The sequence below is a fragment of the Micromys minutus genome (assembly GCF_963924665.1).
Source record: "Micromys minutus genome assembly, chromosome: 21".
Taxonomy (NCBI): domain Eukaryota; kingdom Metazoa; phylum Chordata; class Mammalia; order Rodentia; family Muridae; genus Micromys; species Micromys minutus.
Window position 1 is genome coordinate 40009364 of NC_137956.1, and position 24485 is coordinate 40033848.

The following is a 24485-nucleotide window of genomic DNA, read 5'->3' on the forward strand; positions in this document are numbered from 1 at the left end:
AAAAAATTAAATAATCTCCAAAGCCCACCTCTTTACTTCCCTGGTCAGACTATCAGACCACATGGCCAGCTCTGTACCGGAAAGAAGGGATGGGGAAGGGGTGGGAAACCAAGTCAGTCCTTAGCTGACACACCAACACAGCAGAGTCTGAGATGACCAGAAACAAGAATGGAGTTAATATTTGTCTGTTAATTCCATACTTGATTTTTTTTTTTTTTGTTTGGGGTTCCAGAGTTTTTCATTTGTATTTTTAGACTGTGCAACTCTACCTTCTTGGAACTATGTAGACCAGGTTAGCCTCAGCAATTCACAGAGATCTGCCTCCCTCCTCCTCCTCTAGTAAGCTTTCATAATGAAAATAGTAAATATCCTTGGACAGTTTGCCCTACTGTTGAGAGTAGAGGTTTTTTTTTGTTGTTGTTGTTTTGTTGTTATAGATCATAAATGGTCAGTTGTTGGTTGGAGTACACTGGTAGAAATAATAGAAGCCATTGAAAATGGGGTATGTATAAAAATAAAGTTTAATGTTCACATATGGTTACTTACCATTTTGATTATGACTATGTATAAATAAAATTTCTTACTTTATACTAACCTGTTAACTTTTTCCCTCACTTCAGAATACTTAATAATTAATATATAACCTGCTTAATGGAATGTAAGAATAGAAATGGGTTCATTTTGAGTTATTGGTACATTAATGAAATATTTTAATTTGTTTTCTACTTTCCTCTAATTAAGAAAGCTATACATCATGTCAGAGATGACAGTCCTGTGGCTTATTTGGCCTGTTTTCCTGACCTGATTGTAGTTACTTCTTTTATTTTTCTATCTTTTACACTGTATGAACTGGCAGATTTGTTATGTAATGAATCGGCTTAGTTTAATGTAAATCCTCTTGTGTAATAGTGTTGTGGTAAGATGTATTTATTTAATGTATATAAGTGCTCTATCTGCATGTATTCTTGCATGTCAATCTTATTTTTCATTCTGTTATTAAAATAGGGTCTTAGTGCTTACAATTATATTATAAAAACAAAACAAAACCCCAAAAGTTAGATATGATGGCTCATATCTATAATCTCAACCAGTATCGAAGCAGAGGGTCTGTTAAAGATTGAGACCAGCCTGGACTATAGAGTATTCTTTAAAAAAGGAAAAAAGAAAATCAGGCTGAATGCTTGTTTCTGTAGGGGAGTTTGCCTGCTTAGCTGAGAACAAAATCTAGGTCAGCAGTGACTGTTGAAGATGTGGGAGTGAGTTTCTGTTAAAGCTGCTCATTAACAATACTGACAGCTAGATGCTGTTTGTTCTGAATGAACCTCCTGAGAACTGCTTTGGGCTGTGCTGAGCTCCCTTCTGGAAAGACATAGCCTACTAATCACATTTGAATGTGGCTTCTCCAGAAAGTATGAGGAAAATGTACCCACATCTCTAAAGTTACAACTATAGTTTCTTACCAAAGACCAAGAAATATATGCAGTCATGAAGGCCTTTAGTGTACTGATTAATTTCCTTGGACTCCTTAAACACATTCATTCTAAAGAATTGTAGAAGTGTAGAAAAGTACAGTTTCATTCTAAATGCAGACCAGTTTCTAAGAAGTATGGTATATAGTGTGAAAGTTAGCATAAAATGTTCTGTCTAGAAAGAAATCCATGTGGTTCTCCACCACTTTTCTTGAGGTGGGGTCTTAGTATTTCTGGCTGTCCTAGAACTCACTGGCCTCAACAACTCAAGAGATCTGCCTTCCTAGTGCTAGGCTTAGTGTGCATCCCCATGCCCAGCCAAATTCTTTTTGGCAGTTTTTGCACAACTCAGTGAGCCTGGTATTATGAACAAACAAACCAAAGGAACAAACAAAAGCTGTAGAAGCACAATTATTAGAAGTACTAGGGATCAGAACCCATGGCCAGAAGTTGTCTGTTAATTAAGCTAAGACTCCAGACCTGTCTTACCTTTTTAAGGTGAGTATTGAATCTGTATACTAATATATGTGAATTAAGAACTGTTTTAAAGACCAACATAAAACTAGTTAATTATGGACCAAATTGTTTCCTAGTATGGTATATGTTGAAAGAAAGAAGAGACTGACTAGTAGAGCTATGGGATGCTCTTCAGAAACTCTGAGGCATAAGTCATTGCACTGCCATGTGTAGAAGTGATTCTTGTTTTCTTTGCCTCCCTTAACCTCAGGACATTTCAATGCCTGTTCTGCCCCATTTTAGCTCCTGGATAATTGACATGGAGACCTGGAGTTTTTATTAACAATCTGAAAGCACTAAGCTGTGTGGGTGCTGAGCTATTTTAACCCAACTGAGCTGCTACTACCCAGCCACATGCCTGTTATTTGCCATCTGGTCTGGCCCTGACTCATTCTGGTCCACGTGTGTGTCCTCATGGCTGATCTCTCATCTTGTCTGGATTTGACCTCATGTTTTATCCTCCAGTGGTCTCTCCACATGGTGTCTCTATACCCTTCCCCCCCTTTTGGCCCTCTTCTTGGGATCAGAAGTCTAGTCCTATTCTCTCCTGCCCAGCTAATTGGCTGATTCAATCTTTATTAACCAACCAGAGGTGACGGAAAACAGTTTTTACATAACATTGAGACCGGAGATCTTGACTAAGCCAATATCAGAATTGGAACCAGATGTTAATACATAGAAATCAGCATCTGAATATACAGTACACAAAAACTATCTTCCAACAGGCACATGGATATTGTAGAAATGCTGATACAGATGGCTGATAAACATAGGAAAAAGATGCCCATAAATCAGCATATGATAGAGATACCTCGAGACCTGTATATATGACATTTGGGAATATACAATAGCCATGAATGTTGTGAATGTACAAAAAAATTCCACAATAAAACACATTGTTTCTGTACTAAGGATGCTTAACTTGTTCTTCAATAAGGAAGTACAGATCTAAACAACAAAGAAAAAGTAGTTTAAGAGGAAAAAAAATTAATTTAGTTTTAATTTTGTTTCAGTTTTGTGTGTGTATGTACAGATGTTCCTGTATTTCTGTGTTTAGGAGGCCAGAGGTTTTTGATTCCTCTGGAACTGTAGTTGTAGTCACCCCATGTGGGTGCTGGGAATTGATATCAAATCTGTTGCAAGAACAATATGCACACTTAGTCACTGAAACATCTCTCTAGTCCCTAGAAAAATTATCTTTAAAGGAAAAAAACTACAACAGAAGAATATAATAAATACTTTGTGCCAAGGCCTGATCTAGAATAGCTAAAATAAGTTAGGCACTGGTGGGTACATGGGGAGAACAGAGCCAATTACATAATAATGTTGCAACCACATGGCAGTGTGTGGTCATTTTTAAAAGGTTTCACAGCTCCTCAAAAGGTTCCACATGAAATTGTTATGTGACCCTCCAATTTTATTTCTGGAGTCTATCTGAGAATATAGTATAAGACCCAAATTGAGACTTATCTGAGTCTCCCATGAATGAGATGAGAGATTGGGGAATCGATGCAAAAGCAAGAGGTTTATTAGTCCAGTACACTGGAGAGGCCTAAATCCAGAGGAGAGACGACCCAGAAAAGCTGTTACAAGCAGTTTTTGTACTTTTTAGGGGTGCAAGTCACATTAGCAAGGTTATAATTTAAATTCATTGGCTAAGCATATTGGCCTAGCCAATAGCTTAGCTACATTGGCTAGCAGGCATGTAACAGGCATTTCAACTCTATCTGGGACCAAAGGGTCAGGTGACTATCAGTCAGTACATTCTGTGATTTTTCAAGATTGTTCCTGTTCTTCCCATGAACTGTGGGTGGAGAGTGGAACTTGGCCTAAACTTGACCTGAGGTGGTGGGTGTAAGGCTACCGCAAGCCCCTAGGGTTCTTCAATAGGTTTTATGTGTTCATGGATTATTTATAGCAGTGAAAACAACCAAACCTCAGCTAAGCAATAGATTAAGGTAGTCACTATGGAGTGGAGTACCATTTGGAAAGAAAGGAGTTCTTAGTAATGATACAGTAGAACCTTGAAACTGTTACTATAAATGAAAGAGGTCAGTTTTTTATATCAAATATCTGATGTAAGTCTATAGAAACAAAGTTGATGTCAGGGGCTGGGTAAGGCTTGGTCAAAAAAGGTTATAGAATTTTTCTTTGGAATGAAGAAAATGTTCCAAAGTTAAGACCTGGCACATCTCAGTGAATCCTGCATTTAAAAAGGTTGAATTTCACTGACGGGAATTATCCCTCAATAACGATATTACTTAAACAATGAAAAGAACTCTGGCAAAATCACTCAACAACAGGTAAAGATGCCGCCTGCCAAGCTGATGATTAAGTTCAATACCCAGGACCCTCATGGTGCAAGAAGAGAACAGACTTCTGCAAGTTGTCCCCTGCTCACCACAAATACACTCACATTCTTTCTCATACTCAGATATGCTCAAATATTGTTGTTTCAGTCAGGGTAATCTCTGCCTTGAATTTTTCTGTTGGTAGCTGTGGGATCCCAGTCATGTATACTAAGTCTATTCATCTTTTATGTGGGTTCTGAAGATCCAAACTTGGGTCACTAGGCTTGTATGTGAAGTTCTTTACCCAGCCAGCTATCTTCTTGGCTCACTTTTGATCTATATGGAGTTAACTTGTACAGATGGTGTAAATCCTGTGTCTCTTGTTGAAAACTGCCCAGGGCTGTACAAATTGATCGCTCAGTGGTTAAGAGCCAGGTTGCTCTTGCAGCTGTTCTGGGTTTGGTTCCCAGAATCCACATGTTGTTTCATAACCTCAATTCCAAAATGAAATGCCCTCTTCTGAACAGACACACATGTGGTGCACATGCCGGCAAAACAGATATACACAAGAAAACCTGCCATCTTGTAATGGTGGGCCACACTTGTGATTACAGGAAGGCACAGAGACAGAATCACTTTAAGTCCAAGGTCAACACTGCCTATTTACAGGACCTATATTCCACCTACTCTATGCTGCATAGTGACATTTTGTCTTAGTCCCGTCCCTAAACTCTTACTATATTGGTGTCTTTGAAACTCTGTGGACCCTTTTTGAGACAAAGCTTTATTATGTAGCTCTGACTGTCCTGGAACTCAGGAAACCAGGCTGTTTTTATATTCACCAAGATCTGCCTACCTTTTTCTCCCTAGTGCTGGTATTAGCCAGTTGACATTGTCTTCAGACAAACCAGAAGAAGTTATCAGATCTCATTTTAGATGGTTATGAGCTACTATGTGGTTGCTGGGATTTGAACTCAGAACCTCTGGAAGAGCAGCCAGTGCTCTTAATCACTGAGCCATCTCTCCAGCCCAGCCAGTTGACTCTTAACAGTTTTTTGCTTTGTTTTCTTTCTTTTCTCTCTTCTCTGAATATCAATACTTGGTGCTTATTTTTTTTTTGTCAGTAGCAGAGTTAGAGCCTTTAAATGTTTGTTTAGTAATAAAGGGAGTTATTAATAAACTTATACTAACTTCGGAAATAAGGTACAGTATGCCCTTGAACTTAATTTTTTTCAGAATTGTGGTTATACTTAAAAAAAAAAAACTTCTGTGTAGATTATAGAATATATAGCTTTTAAAACTTAAGTGATTTTAAATTTAATTTGCTTTGACTTTAAATGAGTTTAGCCAGAAAGTGAAAATTTAGTAATTGCTTTGTATCTTTTGGTCAGATTTAGAATTGGCTTGTTTGTTTGAAGTGTGTGTTTGTGCATGCACACGCACATGTAGTACACATGTGGAGGTGAGTTAACAGCCCACAGGAGTTCCATCATGTAGGTCCTAGAAGTGGAACATAGGTCATCAGGCTTGTTAGCAGGTATCTTTACCATTCAACTATCTTGCTTGCCCAAGAATTACCTTCTTATACTGATGAATCTTTAATTTCTTGACCTTGGAGTACCTTTCCATTTCATTTTAGCTTTAAAACATGTCCCCTTTACTGGGCTTGGTGGCCCACACCACTAATCTCAGCATTATAGGAGGCAGAGGTAGTGATATCTCTTGAGTTTGAGGCCAGTCAAGACTACCTAGGGAGAACTCTGTCAGAAAAATACAAAAAAACAAAAATTTTTCCCCTGAAAAGTATTTATTAGATGTGACTGTTATTATATTGTTCTACCCGTAATATTTTGTAAATACTGGTGGACTAGAAAACAGGTGGTATGTTAAAATTTATTCTGTTTGTATCTTAAGGGTCTCCAACTGACTTCCTCGGAGAGAAAGTGGACTATCAGGATTATCAGAACAGCAAGAACTGGCCAGAAGATGAAAACTTTTGTTTCCAGCCTCAGCAGCTGTTAGATACTAACCAAGCTGGTAAGTGCAGTCTACTGTGACAACTAAATGTGACCTGTGAGATAATGGGTGACAAGGCTGTAACTTCCACCAAGAACTTTAGTTTAAAAATAGCTCAGCAAGGCATGGCCAAAGTACAATCATTTCCATAACATATTTACTTGGACCATTATCTTTATTTATCCTTTACTTTTTTTTCTTTGAGATACAGTAATCCACACTGGAAGTTCTCCCTAGTTTTTTTTTTTTTTTAATCTTTTAAAAACTAATTACTAATATTGTATCATATCCATGTACATTCAAACAAAAGTCCCTCAGCATCCAAGTTTCTCCAAACAAATGCCAGCAGTAGTGATGGTGCTTATTGGATGCCAGAGAACTGACTCTCAAAGTTGTCTTCTAGTACCAAGGTTTTACTTTATTTTTTAAAGATAGACAGTATCACTGTGTAGCCCTGGCTGGCCTGGGCTGGAATTCTGGAGAGCTCTGGAGTTAAAACATTCAATGAGCATTTGAAATGCTGTATTCTTCATAAATGTTCACATGAAAAAAAGATATTTTTAAAAATTACTTATTTTCTGTATGAGTACACTGTAGCTATCTTCAGACACACCAGAAGAGTGCACCAGATCCCATTACAGATGATTGTGAACCACCATGTGGCTGCTGGGAATTGAACATGGTGGCTCACAACCATCTGTAACTTCTTCTGGTGTGTCTGAAAACAGCTACAGTGCACTCATATAAACAAACAAACAAAGAAACAAATTTTTTAAAAAGGTATGTCTATTAGCATTGGGAAATGTACTACAGAGGAAACTAAACTTTTTAGAATCTTAAAGTGGAGTATTGTGTACTCTTTCATGAAGTTTGCTTGCTCTCTTAAATAATCAAATTTTAAGGGAACTATGGGTTACATTTTAGTATACCAAGTGAATTAATGAATTTTATTGTTGCTTCACCATATGCAGTCATGTTATTTAATTTACTATTGGCAATACAAATGTAACAAATAAACTTTCATAGGAAACAAGAGATAATTATCTTTCTAAGACATATACACATGTCTTTGATTTTTTTTTTTCATTCTAGAGCCCTTTAACGTGCATCATGATGATGGTCTGGCGGATCTGCTCTTTGACTCCAGTGGACCCACAAATGCTTCTGCATTTATAGAGCAAAACAATCCTTTGGAAGACAGTTATGGTATGGCTTCAACTAGATTTATTATGTCAGATCTATCAATTATTTATTGTATATAATAATGAAGAGAAAAATACAATTTTTTGAGGTAAGTTCTACATTAGAAATCTGCTTAGGCTGTCTTTAGCTATCTGTGTAACTAAGAATGGCCTTAAATTCCTAATTCTCTTTTCTTTGTTACTAGAGCCATCACATCTGAACTAATGTGAAATTATGACACATGAAATTTTATGTGTGTAGATACACACACACACACACACACACACACGGCAGGTATTCATGGACCCAAGCGATAGCTTTAAATCAGTATATTACATAGTGCCTTGAAATTGAAAAATAGAAAGGTTAAGGATTTTTAAGATCTCCAGTAAATTTCAGTTTCTTATGACTCATTTTTTATTATTTGAGCTGGGATCTTATATATCCTAGGCTGTCCTCATCACCTCTCTTACACTTCTTGCCTCTACTTACCAAGTACAGAGATTATATGAGAATGCCACATGGGTCTGTGTGGGAACCACTGGACTCCCAGCCAGGTTGCTCTCCTTGCATTCTGGGCGAGTAGTCCAGCTGAGCCAACACAACCCCCTACTGACCTTTTAAATCTATACAGTGGAGCCAGCATTAGTTCCTACTAATCTAGAGATGAGGTGATGATAAAATTAGGTTACATAGATAGCACGGTGTCAGCTCCGTTGTAAACAACAGTTATCATTAGTACCCTTGTCTTGTCCTGTTGGCAACTTTATGTTTTGGTTGTTTTGACGATTCTCTTTTCTTTTCTTCTCCTTTGAAGTGATATTTTTAGACAAAATCTTGCTGTTTTGTCTGGGGTGGGCTCACACTCATGATCCGGCAAGTCACCTCACTAGTAGCTTGGAATATAGGTGTGTGCCATCAGCTTTGTGGGACCTGCTTTGCATTCTTTTATATCTTCTTTGCTTTCCTCTACTGTAAGTCTCTTCACATCTAGATCACTTCATTAATCTCCTAATTAGCCTTTTTGTTATGTTTATATCCCATTTTTAATATCCTGCTGTTACTGATAAACTTGAATCCTTAAATATTTATGTTCTCATCTTCATGATGAAGATCTTAAAACTACATTCTTTATGCACTTTTAAATTTATTTGATTTTCAAGTCATTTCTCCCATGGTTTGTATGGTTCTGTTTGCCCTGTAGGATATGCCAGACCTATTTAAATAAGATTGCTCTTACAGTTTAGCAGTTCTTGTTGGTGTCTCTTTGCTTTCTTTGCAGAGAGAGCTCTTAAATCCTAATATTGACTGCCCCTCCTTTTTTTCTTTCTGCTTTCACTCTGAGACCTTCTGTGATAATCTAGTCCTCAAAGTTCTTACATTCTTATAGCAATTAGTCCATACTATACCATTTGTTATTTGAGATGCACCTATTTTGTCTCTATAGCAAAATTGCAATAATCTTTCTGGATGTGGTGTGTGTTATGCCTGTAGTCATGTACTGAGGAAGGCTAACAGGAGGATCACCTGTGTTCACGAGTTTAAGGCTAAACTAGACAACATGGCATGAGACTCTGTCTCCTTTTAATAAAAGGGGGGGTGGTGTTTGCTGGAGAGATGGCTCAGTGGTTAAGAGCACTGACTGCTCTTCCAGAGGTCCTGAGTTCAATTCCCAACAACCACATCATGGTGGCTCACAACCATCTGTAATGTCAACTCAGGCCGTCTGGTGTGTTAGCAGCTTCTGTTGGTTGGTTGGGTGCAAATTTCTGCATCGGACTCTTTCTGCTTTGGCTCTTTCAGAGGGCAGTCCTTTTTGTGAGTGCTCTATAGCCTCAGTAATAGTATCAGGCCTTAGGGCCTCTCCTTGAGCTAGATCCCACTTTGGGCCTTTCCCTGGACCTTCTTTTTCTCAGGCTCTTCTCCATTTCTATCCCTGCAGTTCTATCAGACAGGAACAATTATGGGTCAGAGTTTTGACTGTGGGATAGCAACTTGATGCCCTGTCTTTCTGCTGGAGGTGGGCTCTACAAGTTCCCTCTCCCCACTCACTGCAGGGCATTTCCTAACCTCTTACTTCCCAAGGTTGTCGTCTGTTTCCCATCTTTCTGCTGGCCCGCAGGACTTAAGTTCTTTCCCCACCCAATACCAGATCATGTTCTCCTCCCTCTCCCAACCCCTACCCCCTGTCCCCTTTCCTTCTCAGGTCCCTCCCAAGTGGACATCCTCACTTGGGCCCTTCAACTACTTGACCTTTTTTAATTCTGTGGACTGTATCTTGTGTATTCTGTAGTTTTTTGTGTTTTTTGTGTTTTTTTTTTTTTTTTCGTTGCTAATATCCACTTATTAGTGAGTACATACCATGCATATATTTGGGTCTGAGTTACCTCACTCAGGATGATATTTTCTAGTTCCATCCATTTGCTTGCAAAACTCAGGATGTCCTTGTTCTTAATAGCTATAATACACAATACATTCAATTGTGTAAACGAACCACATTTTTTATATCTATTCTTCTGTCGTGGGACATCTCGGTTGTTTTCAGCTTCTGGCTATCACAAATAAGCCTGCTCTGAACATTGTGGAACATGTGCAGATTCTAATCAGAGGTATTGAAGGCTCACATTGGTGTTGGGGTTGGTAATGCTCCTTCTTCAGTATTCTAAAACTTCCAGCAGATTGTAGCCAATAAACATTGCTTCTGGGTGCTACTGGGTTACATTACTATTCTGTTCTGTAACAACTTATTCCAAACCTGGACTGTAGAGGTGGTTCAGGTATTAAGAGTACTCGCTAGTTTTGCAAAGACCAGAGTTGGGTCTAGTACCGACATGGGGAGGGTCATAAGCACAAGTAACTACAGCTCCAAGGGCTCTATTGCTTTCTTTCTTGCCTCTGCATGTACCTGTGTACAAATACACATCTACACTCAGGAATGCACCATGTGTGTTAATAAATTAAAAGATGATAATACACTAGGCCACGCTGCTTTTCCTTTTTTCTTTTTTCCATCGTGGAGAGGTTTTAATAGAAGGAGTTTATTTAATAACAGGGTTTGGGGTTGAGAGAAGAGAAGAAGAGAAAAATATTTATTTCATGTATGTATACTGTCGCTGTCTTCAGACACACCAGAACAGGGCATTGGATTCCATTACAGATGGTTGTGAGCCACCACGTGGTTGCTGGGAATTCAACTCAGGTCTTTGGGAAGAGTAATCAGTGTTCTTAATGGCTAAGCCATCTCTTTTGCCCTGTGTCACACCCTTAATCATGGTGTAAGGCAGAAGCAGGCAGATCACTGAGTTGTAGGCCAGCCTTATCTATATAGAACATTTCAGAACAGCCAGGCCTTTATTGTGACACTATATATTAAAAATATACTAAATAAGTAACTCTCTAAAAACCAACAATTAATCCTAAGTAATGGTAGCAGATCTTACTATAGAACCTCTTGTTTTGTTTGTTGTTGTTTTTGTTTATTTGTTTTTCCAGACGTGGTTTCTGTGTAACAGCTTTGGCTATCCTATAACCTGACCTATATCCCTGGCAGGCCTCCAACTCACAGTGATCTGCCTTCCTTTGCCTCCCAAGTACTGGGATTAAAGATGTGGGCCACTACCACCTGGCAAATGTCTGTTTTTATCGGTTATTGAGTTTGTATCTTCTTCTTAACAACACATGTCCCTCACTGACTTAAACTGTCAAATGTTATTTCCCCGACTGTTGATGACCAGCATTTAAAAACTGTTTCAATATTAGGTATGCTTCCCTGTGACTCATTTGCTTCCACGGCTGTTGCATCTCAGGAGTGGTCTGTAGGAGCCCCAAACTCTCCACACTCAGAGCCCTGTGTTTCCCCAGAGGTTACTGCAGAAACCCTACAGTCAGCAACAGGTAAGTTATTGAAAACATTAGTTATTGCTTATGGCATTAGTAATCAGTAGCTTATAGCAGATTTAGATAAACAGTCTTTTTATCTTTCTTAGTGAGACAGAATCTTACCTGGAATGGAACTTACTGTATGGACTAAGCTAGTTTCAAACTTTCCTCTTCTTGTGAATTTGGGGCCAGCCTGGTTTATAGAGGTAGTTTTGGGATAGCCAGAGCTACACAAAGAACCCCCCTCCTTTAAAGATATATATATATATCTTTAAATATATATATATTGGTTGATTTATTTATTTATAGAAATACATTGTTACTTTCTTTAAACACACCAGAAGCTACACACAAAGAACCCCCCCTCCTTTAAAGATTGATTGATTGATTGATAGATTGATTGATGGGAATACACTCTTACTTTCTTCAGACACACCAGAAAAGGGCATCAGGTTCCATTACAAATGGATGTGAGCCACCATGTGGTTGCTGGGAATTGAACTCAGGACCTCTGGAAGAGCAGTCAGTGCTCTTAACCTCTGAATCATCTCACTAGGCCGAAACCCTGTTTTGAAAAAATAAAATAAAATAAAACAAAATAACCAAATTTTGATATTTATTAAAAGCCAAATATTAGAAAGTGGTTTTTACTTATTTAATTATTTTTCATGACATTAAAATTTTTTCTGATTTGACTATTTTGTCTGTTTATATGTGTGTTGCCCACAGAGGCCAGAAAATGGCATCAAATCCCCTGGAACTGGAGTTTACAGATGCTTGTGAGACACCATATTGGTGCTGGGAATAGAACCCAAGTCTTCAGGAAGAACATTCATTGTTCTTAACTGCAGAACCATCTCTCCAGCCCAGAATATTTCTTAATATTTTAATATTTTTTAATAAAATTTTTTGTCATTTTATTTTTTTCTGTGTTTGTGTGAAGGTCAGAGGATGACTTCTGGGAGTCATTTCTTTTGACCATGTACCTCCTTGGGGTTGAACTATGGCCATTAGGCTTAGTAGTGAAGTGCCTTTTCTTGCTAAGCCATCGTCCTGGCCCCTCAGAAAGTAATTTTTTTTTTTCTTTTTTGGAGACAGGGTAACCCTGCCTGTCCTGGAACTCATAGATCTGCCTGCTTCTGTTCCCAAGTGCTGGGATTAAATAAAGGCTCGTGCTACCACGCCCGGCATTTTAAGAGCAGGGTTATGAGTGAATAATATTAGGCCCTGAATTTTTTTAAATAATTTTTTTTTAATGTGTGTGAGGATGTTTGGTCCTTTGGAACAGGAGTTACAGACAGTTGTGACAGCTTCTATGTGGGTGCTGGGAAGTGAACCCAAATCCTTTGAGAAAACATCCGGTTCTCTTACCTCTGAGCTATATCTCAAGCCCTCCGATGTCCTAAATTTTTTTAAAACTTATTTCTTTAGAGCTATCTGAGGCAGTGGAAATGGAATCAGTACACGAGCAGCTGCCAACTAAAGCACTGGACATGATTGCAGAACAGACCACTGATGTGGTGCCATCTAAAGAGACAGAGGAAGCTCCATCCACAGACATAAAGCCAGGCCCAGACACATTGGCTAGAGACGTAGAAGAGATCACCAGTCCAGATGTGATATTGGCAACTGTCACACAGCCATCCACTGGATTAGATATGTTCCTGACCCAGGATAAGGAACAACTCATAGAAACAGAGACAGCCCATGTTAAAGATGGCATATCATCCACAGAACCAGACATACCTTCAACCAAGGATATAGCACCACCTACAGAAGAAGAAATGGTCCTAGGCAAGGATATGATATTCCCCAAAGAAACAGAGACAACACTTCCAATAAAAATGGACTCAGCACCACCTGGAGATGTGGTACTTCTCAAAGAAACAGAGCTAGCCCCAGCCAAGGGCATGGTTTCACTCTCAGAAATAGAAGTGGCCCTGGCAAAGGATGATCAGCCCTCTACAGAAATACCTGTGGCTCAGGAGATGGTTTTGTCCTCAGAAACAGAGGTGGTCTTGGCATCGGAGGTGGTAGTGCCCTCAGACCCCACAATGATGTTGACAAAGGATGTGACACTTCCCTTAGAAGCAGAGGGACCCCTGGTGATGGACATGACTCCATTTCCGGAAACAGACATTACCCTAGGCAAGGGGACAGCTCCACCCACAGACACAAAATTGGGTATGGCCAAAGACATGGCTCCACTGTCAGAATCAGAAGTGCCTCTGTTCGAGGATGTGGAAACAAAGGATCTTGCACCACCCTTGGAAACAAAAGAAACAACAGTTCAAATGAAAGACAAAGAAACTGTACAGACTCAAGAAGAACTAAGTGAAAACTTCCAGTTAGATTCTGTGCAGCACAAAGAACAGTCAGCAGCAATACCTCCTTGCACAGTTTCACCAGGTACAGACTTCTGCTTTCCATTAGTATTCTCTCTGCTGGGGGACAGCCACCATTCCTGATAAATGCAGCCTCAGTGCTTTCCGGGCCCATTCATGCTTCTCCGTCCTCTGATCGTCCTCTAATGGCGAGTTCCATTCTATGTTCCTCCTTGCTTTTCTTGCAGACAAGTGAACTAGTAAGACCCACAAACCATCAATACCTCATCTACATACGGACTTGTGTCTGTATGAACTGCCTTTCTTTCTTTTATGACTGAACTATGTGCTAACCTCGTCACAGTTTGCAGCAAGTCCCCACCCTGTCCTCAAGTGTGCTGCTTCCCAGCCATCCCTGTCTGTTGCTCATTAGTGAAATCTTCTTTCCATTTATTCATTCCTACTTGCTTTCAGAAACTTTTGTTTTTGGGTTTTGTTTCATCTACAAAGATAAAAGTAGGGCTAGATTCCTCATTGTAGAGGTATCAGCCGTTAAGCTTGACAACCCAGGTTCAATCCCCAGGACCTACATGGTGAATGGAGAGAGCCAGTGACATGCTGTTCTCTGACCTATACATTTGGGCTGTGGCACACTTGCCACACAATATAAATAAAAATTAATTATAAAAAGGAAATAACAAAACAGGGAACCTTATCTTCTCTGCCTTCCTACTGCCCCTCCCATTTTCTTAGTATAAAAGAATTATTCAAAACACCTTCTCATTTCCAATTCATAGTAAGTGAAAAACTTACATGAAAGTTACCCTTACTTTTAGAACCAGTCAAAGCTGCAGACCAAACGTCTACCTTGCCAAGAGATGAAGGTTCTCTGTTAGAGAAATTAGAGCAGAAGGAAACATCTGGCAGTCAGCCTTCTGAGCCTTGCTCAGGTAAGTCCTTGGACTGTTAAAGTCAGGAGTAATGGGATGATGGTGAGACATTATTTAGTTCCGTCTTATGTGGTGGTCATTATTAACAGTACAGTTTTTTTTTCTTCAGTATATTTCATTTCTTTAGGCAGAAGGTGGGTTTCTTACATACTTATTGTTCTGTTAAAGATTTTAAATGTCTTAATTATTTTATAAATATATCTGGAAAAAAAATTGACCTATGATGATGATCTTTGATTAAACCCAGCTAAGGATGAGAAATATTTAGGAAAAGGTTTATATGAATCACTTAAATGAATCACTAAACTTCTTTATAGAGATGCTGAGGAAATTGCTGTTGAAAATTTTAGCCAAGTTCATGTATTGCAGGTTTCCCTTCCTCACAAGGTAAACACGTTTGCAGACCCAGTGACCGCAGGTCAGCCCGGTCTAAGCCTGCCAGGGTCCCTCCTGAACTGCTGGAAGGTTCTCCTCCATGGAAGATTGTTGATCCCAGGCTGGGCCCCTGCCCATTTTCTGAGTTGGGTTGGGTCTCTGGTTCATCTTCTCGTGGTGAGCATGGGAACCAAAGAAAAGTTCTTCAGGCTGAATTGCTACCCCAGAGAGATCATGGCAAGGAAGCCAGGGATATAGAGAGCATGCCAGTGATGAGGAAAAAAAAGAAGAAACCAAAGCAAAAAAGATATCCTCAGTCCCGCGCTGGGGGACCTTGGGATGATGATAATGCAGATGAGCGCCAAGATCATCCTGCTGCTCACGGGCCCCTGAAATCGGGTGTCTTGAAGCATGACTGTGCAGAGAGTTCTGGGGTTACTTCATGTCCAGAGCAGCCTCCAGAAATAATGGTAAAAGCTCAGCTCAAGCCGAGAGTAGAAGATGACCACAGAGATAAAAGCCTACTATCAGAGAGCCAAGGTAAGAACTTGGTGCAGCAAGAGGAAGAGGGATCCCCAGCTATACCACACCTGAAGCCTTTAGTGGATTCAGGCGGGGCAGTAAGTCCATCTAGTGTGAAAGGAACCCCGACTGACAACGCTGCACACAAAGTGACGACTCTGCAAGGAGGTTGTTCCCCTTTATTGGGTCAAGAGATTATGAATAGAGTTCCAAAACCTACAACAGAGAAAGTACTGTCAAGTCTGACCCTCCCATCAACAACAAAGCATCCATTAGAAAATGGTCTGAAAGAAGAGAGTGGTGGAAGTAGAGTGACTGCCCTGCAGGTGAGCTTTCCTGATGCCGTCGGGGATGGTAAAGAACTGAGACCAGACACATCCTTGGAGCAAAGACAAGGAACCAGCTTGCTTGCTTCTAAGGAGCTGAAAGACCAAGAATTAATTCAAGCTCCTGGGTCAGAGAGTGAGCTGTTTAAGAAAATGACAGGTGATGGCAAAAGCAGGAAGGGAAGGGGTCCTGGGAAAGTCAGAGCATGCTCAGGGAAGTCAGGAGCCAGATCTGAGGTGCCATTCCTTCTGAACAGCGATGAGGGGAGAGCTGTACCTTTGCCAAGTGAGCCAGTCCCTGAAACTGGAGTGGTGAGTGTTAAGGATCCTAGAAGAGGGCTATGCTTGGAGTCTTCAAAGCCACTAGGGGCTATTACTGATCTCACTGAGGCGGTGCTGATGGCGGCTAAAGAGGTGGCTGGTGGTGTGGGAGGTACCATGCAGCCATTAATTCCTTTAGAAAGTGGGTCAAATTTGATTCAGACTTTGGATGCTAGGACAGAAAGAAGAGCTGAGGTTAAAAATATGGGCATCAGTAACCAGAGCAGGGAAGGGACGTGTCCTTGGATGGATCATGAGTCAACTCACTGGGTTTCTGAAAAGACTAAAAAGAGAGGCAATGAAGGCAGAAACAAAAAGTTTAAAAATAATTTCCCTGTACAGCCTAGCAGAATGGAGGGCAGGGAGGAAATCGTCAGCCCACCTTGTGTAGAGAAGCAGAGTGATGATGGTAATGTTGCTCATAAAAACAGTGAAGTAGGGCAGATCTCACCTAAAATACCCGCTCCTTTGTTCTCACACACATCATGTACAGCCACAGAGGAAGTCGCTGACACCAAGAGTAAGGAGGTGGAGTCTAGTTCTGTTACACTTGGGGATCTCTTGGGGAATAAACCAAATGCAATCCACAGTTCTGCTGTTACTACTGAACCAGATGCCAAGGTGACAGATTTGAGCTCCCAAGACCCAATCCAGGGGGCAGGATTTGTTCCCTCAGTGAAGACTGAGGAAAACAAGACATGTGCAGCCAAGGGACAGACTGCAGTGCCTGGGAAATCTAATAAAAGGAGTAATGATGGGAAATACAAAAGGGTTAAGAATAGTTTTCCCGAGAAGCACATTTTAGAGATTAAGACAGATACAACAAATCCCATGAAAACCACAGGAGTCTGCAGAATCGAAGGAATGGGATATGTGGATGAAAATAGAAATCTTACGTTCACCTCTGGAACAGCACTGTCGGGGCTGATGAGTAAATCAGCTCCTCTAGAGGCTGTGGGACCAGTGGGCTGTGAAATGCTGCCCTGCCCTACTCGAGTAGGAAAGGAAGATAATTCCTTCCCAGACAATTCCAGAAAAAGTGAGCAAGATAATAATTTCAAATTATCTACACAAGATACATGTAGCAAAGATGGAGTCCCAGATCCGGAAAAGCCCAAGGCTTCCCCTGCTACTCTGCCCTCTGTTAGTACAGAAGGAGTTGCTGGGGCATCTACAGAAGCCCAAGAGAAGGTTAGCAGTTTTGGAGATCACTTTCTTAAGAATAAAGGTGGGCTTGCTGATTACAGGGAAAATGGAGTAGCGATAACCTCTAAAAGGCATGCGGTCGGGGAACCTGAGTCAGAGCAGCATGGGTCCTCTGAACATTCAACACAGCATGTCACAGAGCCAGGTAAAGGACACTTCCTTCCTGGTGAGCTCACAGAAAGCCAGAGCCTTCCAGAAGAGGTCAGAGTCCTAGACACACGTGGAGAGAGTAGTGATTTGCCAGGGTCTCTGGTGAAGGAAGAGAAGAGAATTGAGAAAGATTCTGCCCCAGTTAGAAACCCTGACCCTCTTAGACAGAAAGCACAGAAATTCAGTTTGTCTGATGACCAAAATGAGAAAGAAAGAGATTTCAAGGGCCCAGAGAGTTTGGACAAGAAGGTAGATCTTACTCTTTTGCCTCCAGAAAATGAAAAAGATAAATTAAAAGAAACGAGTCTGTCATGTGAAGTCACAAAATTGGAATGCATTTCCATGTTAACATCAGAACCTCACTCTGATTTCTCGTGTGATGGTGTTGAGGGGGAAAGTAGCATAGTGCTGACTGCTTACAAGGACCCTCAAGTTCCAGAGTTCAAAGGTAACGAGGTCGAAGGGCCTCAGAAGATGACAGGGATGTCAGAACCGAAGGTGCTGGGAGAAAGGAAGAAGGAAGATAAAAGAATGGTAGAGCCAGTGAAAGGCTACATGAGACCCACCAAGTCTCGAGGACTTACTCCACATCTGCCGAAGTCTGCAAGTCAGGAAAGAGAGAGATCCAAATCCAAGCTGCTGAAGTCCAGTGGTATGACCCTGCCTTGGGGAAGTGTGTTTTTATGTGGCTTTTGAGTCAGCATTAAAAAAGCAAACAGCGTGTGCCTTGGTTCCATTTAGATTCTAATCCTCCATTGATTGTTGGTTTGTTGGCATGAAAACCTGTGACTGCTACTTATGCATTTTCTTTTTTCAGCCAAGGCATGCATGCCCTGTGTTCAGCTTGAGGAGACTGACGACTTGGTTGCATGCCTTTTTAATGCAGCACTGAGTTTTTTTTGGAAGTTGTGGGGATGTGGGAAGAACATTGTAATCTTCTTATTCTTACATTGATCCTCCTGTGTGTAAAGTTTAGGGAAAATATCAGTCATTATTTGGTGTAAATATTTGCAGCAGAAAAAATATAGTCTGGCTGTGTATATGAAACCTGGCTTTATTTTTTGCTTGTTTATTTATAGTATGTTAATAGCTTGAGCTAGTGGGAGTAAATATCAAAATTGCTTTCAGATCAAATGAAAATGGTATGCCTTCATCTTATTATCCCCTGACTAGCACTGGTAGGTAGAGACTTTGTTTCTAGTAGTTGGAAGTGATCTCTCAAGGCACCAGGTAGGCCGGGCTGCTGTGATCAGTTTTGCTGCTTCTAGCCGTTATCAGTAGTTTTATGTGGATTAGAGTTTGGGGCCTTTAAGATTTAAAGATTAATCATGTGTATTTACCACCACCCCCCCCCCAGTACATATTTAGTCATACCTTTTCTGAACCAAACTTTGAAGATATTTCCTTGCATTTGATGCTTTTTGCAGCCAACAAATAGTTTTCCTAACAAGTTTGCATGATCCAGCTACTAACTTAAGAAATTTAAACACAACAAAAACACTGATTGTTTTGGGCCAAGCAGCCCCTCAGGTGCGGCTGCATTGTGGGGTTGTGTTCTGCACGGTGTGGAGTTGTCCTTGTGGGGAGAGCTGAGGCTGTGCATGAGTGAGCGCTTGGATTGTAATACTTGCACTGTGAGGAAAGGATGCAGATTCAATTTTCATCTTTCTGCTTTTTTCCTTCTCAGTTCCTCTATTAACAATGTAGAAAATGAAATAGAATAGCTTGTAGAAAGCATTCCAGAATTCTACCATATTCTTTAGTTTTGTCAAGATTTTGTCAGGTAAATTTTGGATGACTCTTGTCAGGATTTCCAAAGAAATGTTCAGTGTTTGCAAAGAATTTTAGGAAGTGGGATTTTTCTTAGTCAGAACACGCAGAGCTCTCTGGACCCTGCTAGGTCAGCCCCAGGTCGGTGTGTGTGTTCGGGAGTCTCCTCGCAGAGGACATATGAGAGAGAACATGAGGGGAGTGTAATAAGGGCTGAGTAAAATTCATTGGCGCTTCTCTACATTCTAACAGTTGCTACCTCTAAGATCAGTAGATGCTTTTCAATAGTTTTATGCTGAGCTGGCCTCTAGTTCACATCTATAATGTCAGCATTTATGAGATGAAGGTAGGAGGATCAGGAGTTCAAGACCAGTTTGGGATACATTAGACCCTCTAAAATAAAAAAGTCATGAAAATTAAAAATTTTTTTTAGTTTTATTATTGTGCATTTATGAGTATGTCGTTACTGTAGCTCCCCAAAGTTACTGCTTTTTAATAAACAATTAACACATTGACAAGGTCCAGAGTAATAGGCATGATATCTTTTCCTTCTACCAAACATTTTAAATTTTTTTCTTTTTAGATAAAACGGACTCTTAACAGTATTATACATGTCCCTCCAAAGAAAATATGCTTAAGAATAATGATGTACATTTTCTGATACTGTATGAGACATGGCATGCTTACAGATACATACCTTTCTTTTAAAAACTATCAGTGTATAAATGTGTAGTTACATTCATGTTTTAGGTAGGTCTTAACTACAGTAATCCTGAATGGAGCAGGGGATGTCTCTGCAGATGTCAGGTAGGGAAACAGAATAGGTGAGAGTGAGAACTTGATACAGTTTAACTTAGATTAGATCAGACTTTGCCAGGTGATTTGTTGTGAGCATATTTAATCTCAGTACAATTTGAAAAAAGAAATTTTCCTGATGTAATATAATATAACCCCTGGTGCACAAGGTAGCATAATTACATAAAAACTCAACCGAAGGTGTATATAGTTTCTTTCCCGAATATGGATTTTAGAGTTAGGCTACCTGTATTTTAGCTTAAGAGCATAAGGATTTGGCCTGTTTGACTCATACAGATAGCAGAAAGGTCCTTTGGTCTATTAGATTGCTGTGGTCTTGGTTGTGGGAGCTTTGGGGAGCCCCTGGCTATACGGGTACTGTAAGGATCTTTTAGATTATTAGCCGCCTCTGATTCTGTTTGTGAAAACCTGGTAAAACCTAGCCTAACAGGTAATGCAGGTAATCACCAGGCTGTTAATCACCTCCAATTCCCAGCTTTCTGGATGGAAACAAGTTATATGTCCTTGCCTTTGAAAGGGCAGTCCTGTGTGTTTCACAGTCCTGGTTTCTCTGGTGTTGCTTGGATATAAAAACTCTGCTTCCAACACTGGGAGGCCTGGAACTCTCAGTGAGTAGATGGCCTCTGTCTCTATAATGCTAGGATTACAGGTATTTTCCACCATGCCATATATGCTCTGATGTTTTGTCTATGACTAGTAGATTTATTTAGTCTTAGTAATTTTACCTTTACTCTTAACTTTGAGTCAGTTATTGAGGATTACTGATCCTCACCTGCCTTGTCTCCATTTGTCTTGTAGTTAAATGATGTCGCACATGGATTTCAATCTTATAGTGTGGACTGATATGATAGCTCAGTGATGTAAGTTGCTTGCTGCTGAGACAAAAGACTTGAATTTGATTTTTGTTGCTGCATGGCAGTGGACTTAGAGAAAAGAGTGGACTCCTCCTGCAGGTTGTCCTATCCTCCACATAATGCTGTAGCATACACATGCACACAAACACAGTAAAATGGATGCTTATCATATATTGAGGAATGAGTATTATCTATCTGGTTACCCATAGAAGATGACATTTGTGTCTCTCTCTGTCTCATCCACCTCCACCCAGCATATATATGTATACACAGAGATACTCTACATTTACAGGAGGTTCTCAAGATTATACATGGCTATGGAAGAGCTAAATTCTATTGTTTTAAAGATTTTGTTTTATATATGGGTACACTGAAGCTATCTTCAGGCACACCAGAAGAAGGTGTTGGATCCCATTACAGATGGTTGTAAGCCACCATGTGGTTGCTGGGGATTGAACTCAGGACTTCTGGAAGAACAGCCAGCTCCTGACCCCTGAGCCATTTCTCTAGGCCCCAAATCTTTTTTAATCAGAAATGTTATTTGGGTTTGTTGTTATTGTTGTTTTAAGGAGAATTTCATACAATCTGTAGATATTTCTCTATAAAAAGGTAGATAACAATATATATATATATATATTTGTTGTTTTTGCTTGCTTGTTTTGAGTCTCTCTGTATAGTCCTGGCTTACCTGAAACTTACAGAGATCTGACTGCCTCCCTTTCATTTTGGCATTAAAAGAGTGACAACCATGCCCAGTGTATTTTTAGTTTAGTTTAGTTTAGCACTAAATTCAAAGCCTTTGATTCTGTCTGGTATGTTTGATTTACTGCTATATTCTTCTTAGTATCTAGTGTATAGTTTTAAATTAAGAATGAATTACCTTCAGTTAACCTTAGCCTCTTTGGAAACAAGAATGTCAGCACTAATAGGGAAGTGCATTTGGGGACCCTGTAGACAGGCCCTTCCTTTGTTATACTGAAGCCTGTTCTTCTTCCTATTTGGCTTCATTTCTTTCATTTCAGTTTGCTTGAGCTCATCAACTGTTTGCCAGCAGCTGGGAATGTCAGTTTATGGTAAGAAAGTGTCATGGTGTGAAACTTGAAGTAATTTATAAACCCAGAAATCTTAACAGTTTCAAAGCCCTTGTACATAAATAAAATATGCTCAGCATATTTTTTTTAAAAAAGCATTTGTAATCTTAGGAGTTGCTACTATTTTACAACTTGAGAAACACCCACTTCATAATCTTCTGAGGCTGCCTGCCCTTTGCTGTATCTTTTCACTGCCTGGTGTTTTGGCCTCCTCCACATTATCTTCTTGCAGCCTGGGTTGGCCTTAACCTTTCTGCCTCTACCTCCCAAATACCAGAGACCTTTGCGCTACTCTGCTCACCTTGACCTTTTTTTTCCCCCAAGCATGTTAGTGGAATTTATAACTACCATTTATTAAAATTTGTTTTGCTTGGCACTGTTGTAAACTCTTAATTCTCACTTAACCCTCAAATAATCCTACTTAGCTGATACTGCCATCACCTTGGTTGAAAGAGGCCATCTAAATATGTTTGTGAATGTTGGTTATCTTGCATTGAATGAATAGGTGTGAGGTGGGGTTAATCACAGCCTGGCTTGTAAGGGACTCCAACATTGAAATAAAGCTTCATATTTATATCTCCTTACAAAGGATACTGGTATTTTCCCCCTACCATGTTGAAGCTGGAAGCCTGGGCTTCACGTAAGCTACACATGTACTTCATCATGGAGCTACCTGCTTAAGGAGCTACTTAGTACTCTCTTACCATAACTTTTATTCTCTGGCTGACAGAGCATTCGGTGATTCAAGAAACATGGTAAAGATAAGCTTCTGAGTCTCACAGTTGTAAATGTGAAAGTAAGCAGGACTTTGGTGGTTTTCCCTGTGACATACCCATTGAAGGAAGATCTTATCTGTGGGCAAATTCAAAATGTTACTGTTTAGTAGTCGTGTCGTTTGTATACGATTGCACAGTTAATGCTGTCTGCTGCTTTGCAAATAGCCGACATAAGCATGAGCCATGTGCTATGGAGATGAAGGGAAAGGAGCTGAACCTCCATAGAAGAGCAAGAAGAGGTCTGGGTCTGAATGGGCCAGGAAGTGTTGCCAAGACATCCCTAAGCAAAGCATTGGAGGGCCTGTGTGATGGCACAGTGGCAGATGTTATGGGTCATTGGCAGATAAGTCATTGGGGAACCAGTGAAGTCTCTGATGCCTTTTAGGTTTAGATTAGTGAAAAGAAGATAAACTGCGAAAGGCTCTGGGGAGTCCTGTGTGCCTCCATGCACTGAGGATCTGGAAATAATTGATTGACAGGATTTTGTTTCTGTTAGGTTTTAGTTGGGTCACTCCCTTTTCCTTTGGTTGGAATCCAAGGAAAAGTCAGAACTTTGCTTTAAAAAAGAACATTTGCTTGTTGGTAGAGTTTTATGTCCTTCATTTTAATGCTTTGAGTTTACATGACTCAGATTACTGACTTCAGTCTTTTCATTCTGTCTGTTCACTTCCCAACTTCTGAATGTTAATCAGGGAGAATCATGATGTTCTTGACTTGAACATGTACTAAGATATTGTGCTAGAATTCAGTAAAATATGGTTTTGATTTGGTTTTCTGGCTATAGATTTGTGTAACTATTAATATATCCAAAAACATTATAACTTCTTAACCCTCAGTTTATATTAGTAAGGAGTACCATTGATCATGGTAATTAGAATTCCTGACTTTCATTGTAATGATAATTTATTAGGATGGTTTCCTGGAGACAGTAACAGAACAGTTGGTCAATCTGGAATATAGTGTTGCCTTGGTAACTAATGAGAATGCAGAGAAAGCAACCATGGAACATAAAATTTGCAAGGCTCTGAACAGGTTAAGTACCAACCCCAGGCACAGAAAACCAGAAACATCTGCTCATGTATCTGACTATACCAAGCCCCTTGGAACCTTGCATGACATTAGAAACTACCTTGTGACCAGACATGGGAATCCTTGTCCTCTTATCAGAGTTAACCTGAATAAAATAGAACCTCAAATCATATGACCAAATGATATTCCGCATTGCTAGTTCTTGGACTAGGATGCGGGGGGGGGGGGGCTGTTTGGATTGGGGCCCCAGGTTTAAATCCCAGTGTTGAGAAAAGAATAAAAAAGTTCTTGGAAGTTACTGAAGGCTGCTAAAATGATAGGAAGCAATCAGATTAAATGATACAGAAATGTTGCTGAAGGAAATCTATTCTTCCACTAACATCATTTGTTGTTTTGAGACAGGGTGTTGCTACATAGCCCTGGCTGTTCTGGAACTCACTATGTAGACCCAGGCTGGCCTTGACTCAGAGAGATCTGCCTGTTTCTACCTCTAGTACTTTTCTTGTCCATTTACCTCTGTGCTGGTCACCCATGGCAGGTATGGACAGTGCCTCTTCCATTCTTCCGTCTAGAGCTATTGGAAGAGGCACATAAATAAAAGATGACCATGTGGTTTATAAAT

At 40.1% G+C, this 24485-nt stretch overlaps 1 protein-coding gene across 10 annotated transcripts in view; it reads left to right on the forward strand.

The window, feature by feature from the left end:
• Positions 1-24485, forward strand: part of MAP4 (microtubule associated protein 4) — a 118054-nt gene that overhangs the window by 65767 nt on the left and 27802 nt on the right. For 5 of the 10 annotated variants that reach the window (XM_080934449.1, XM_080934452.1, XM_080934453.1 and 2 more), the window contains exons 4-9: positions 6191-6313; positions 7385-7498; positions 11234-11368; positions 12785-13762; positions 14514-14627; positions 14997-18179. In XM_080934449.1, coding sequence (XP_080790575.1) covers positions 6191-6313; positions 7385-7498; positions 11234-11368; positions 12785-13762; positions 14514-14627; positions 14997-18179 — 4647 coding nt within the window. The remainder of the gene's footprint in view (positions 1-6190; positions 6314-7384; positions 7499-11233; positions 11369-12784; positions 13763-14513; positions 14628-14996; positions 18180-24485) is intronic. The other 5 variants (XM_080934456.1, XM_080934457.1, XM_080934458.1 and 2 more) reach the window with 2 other exon arrangements.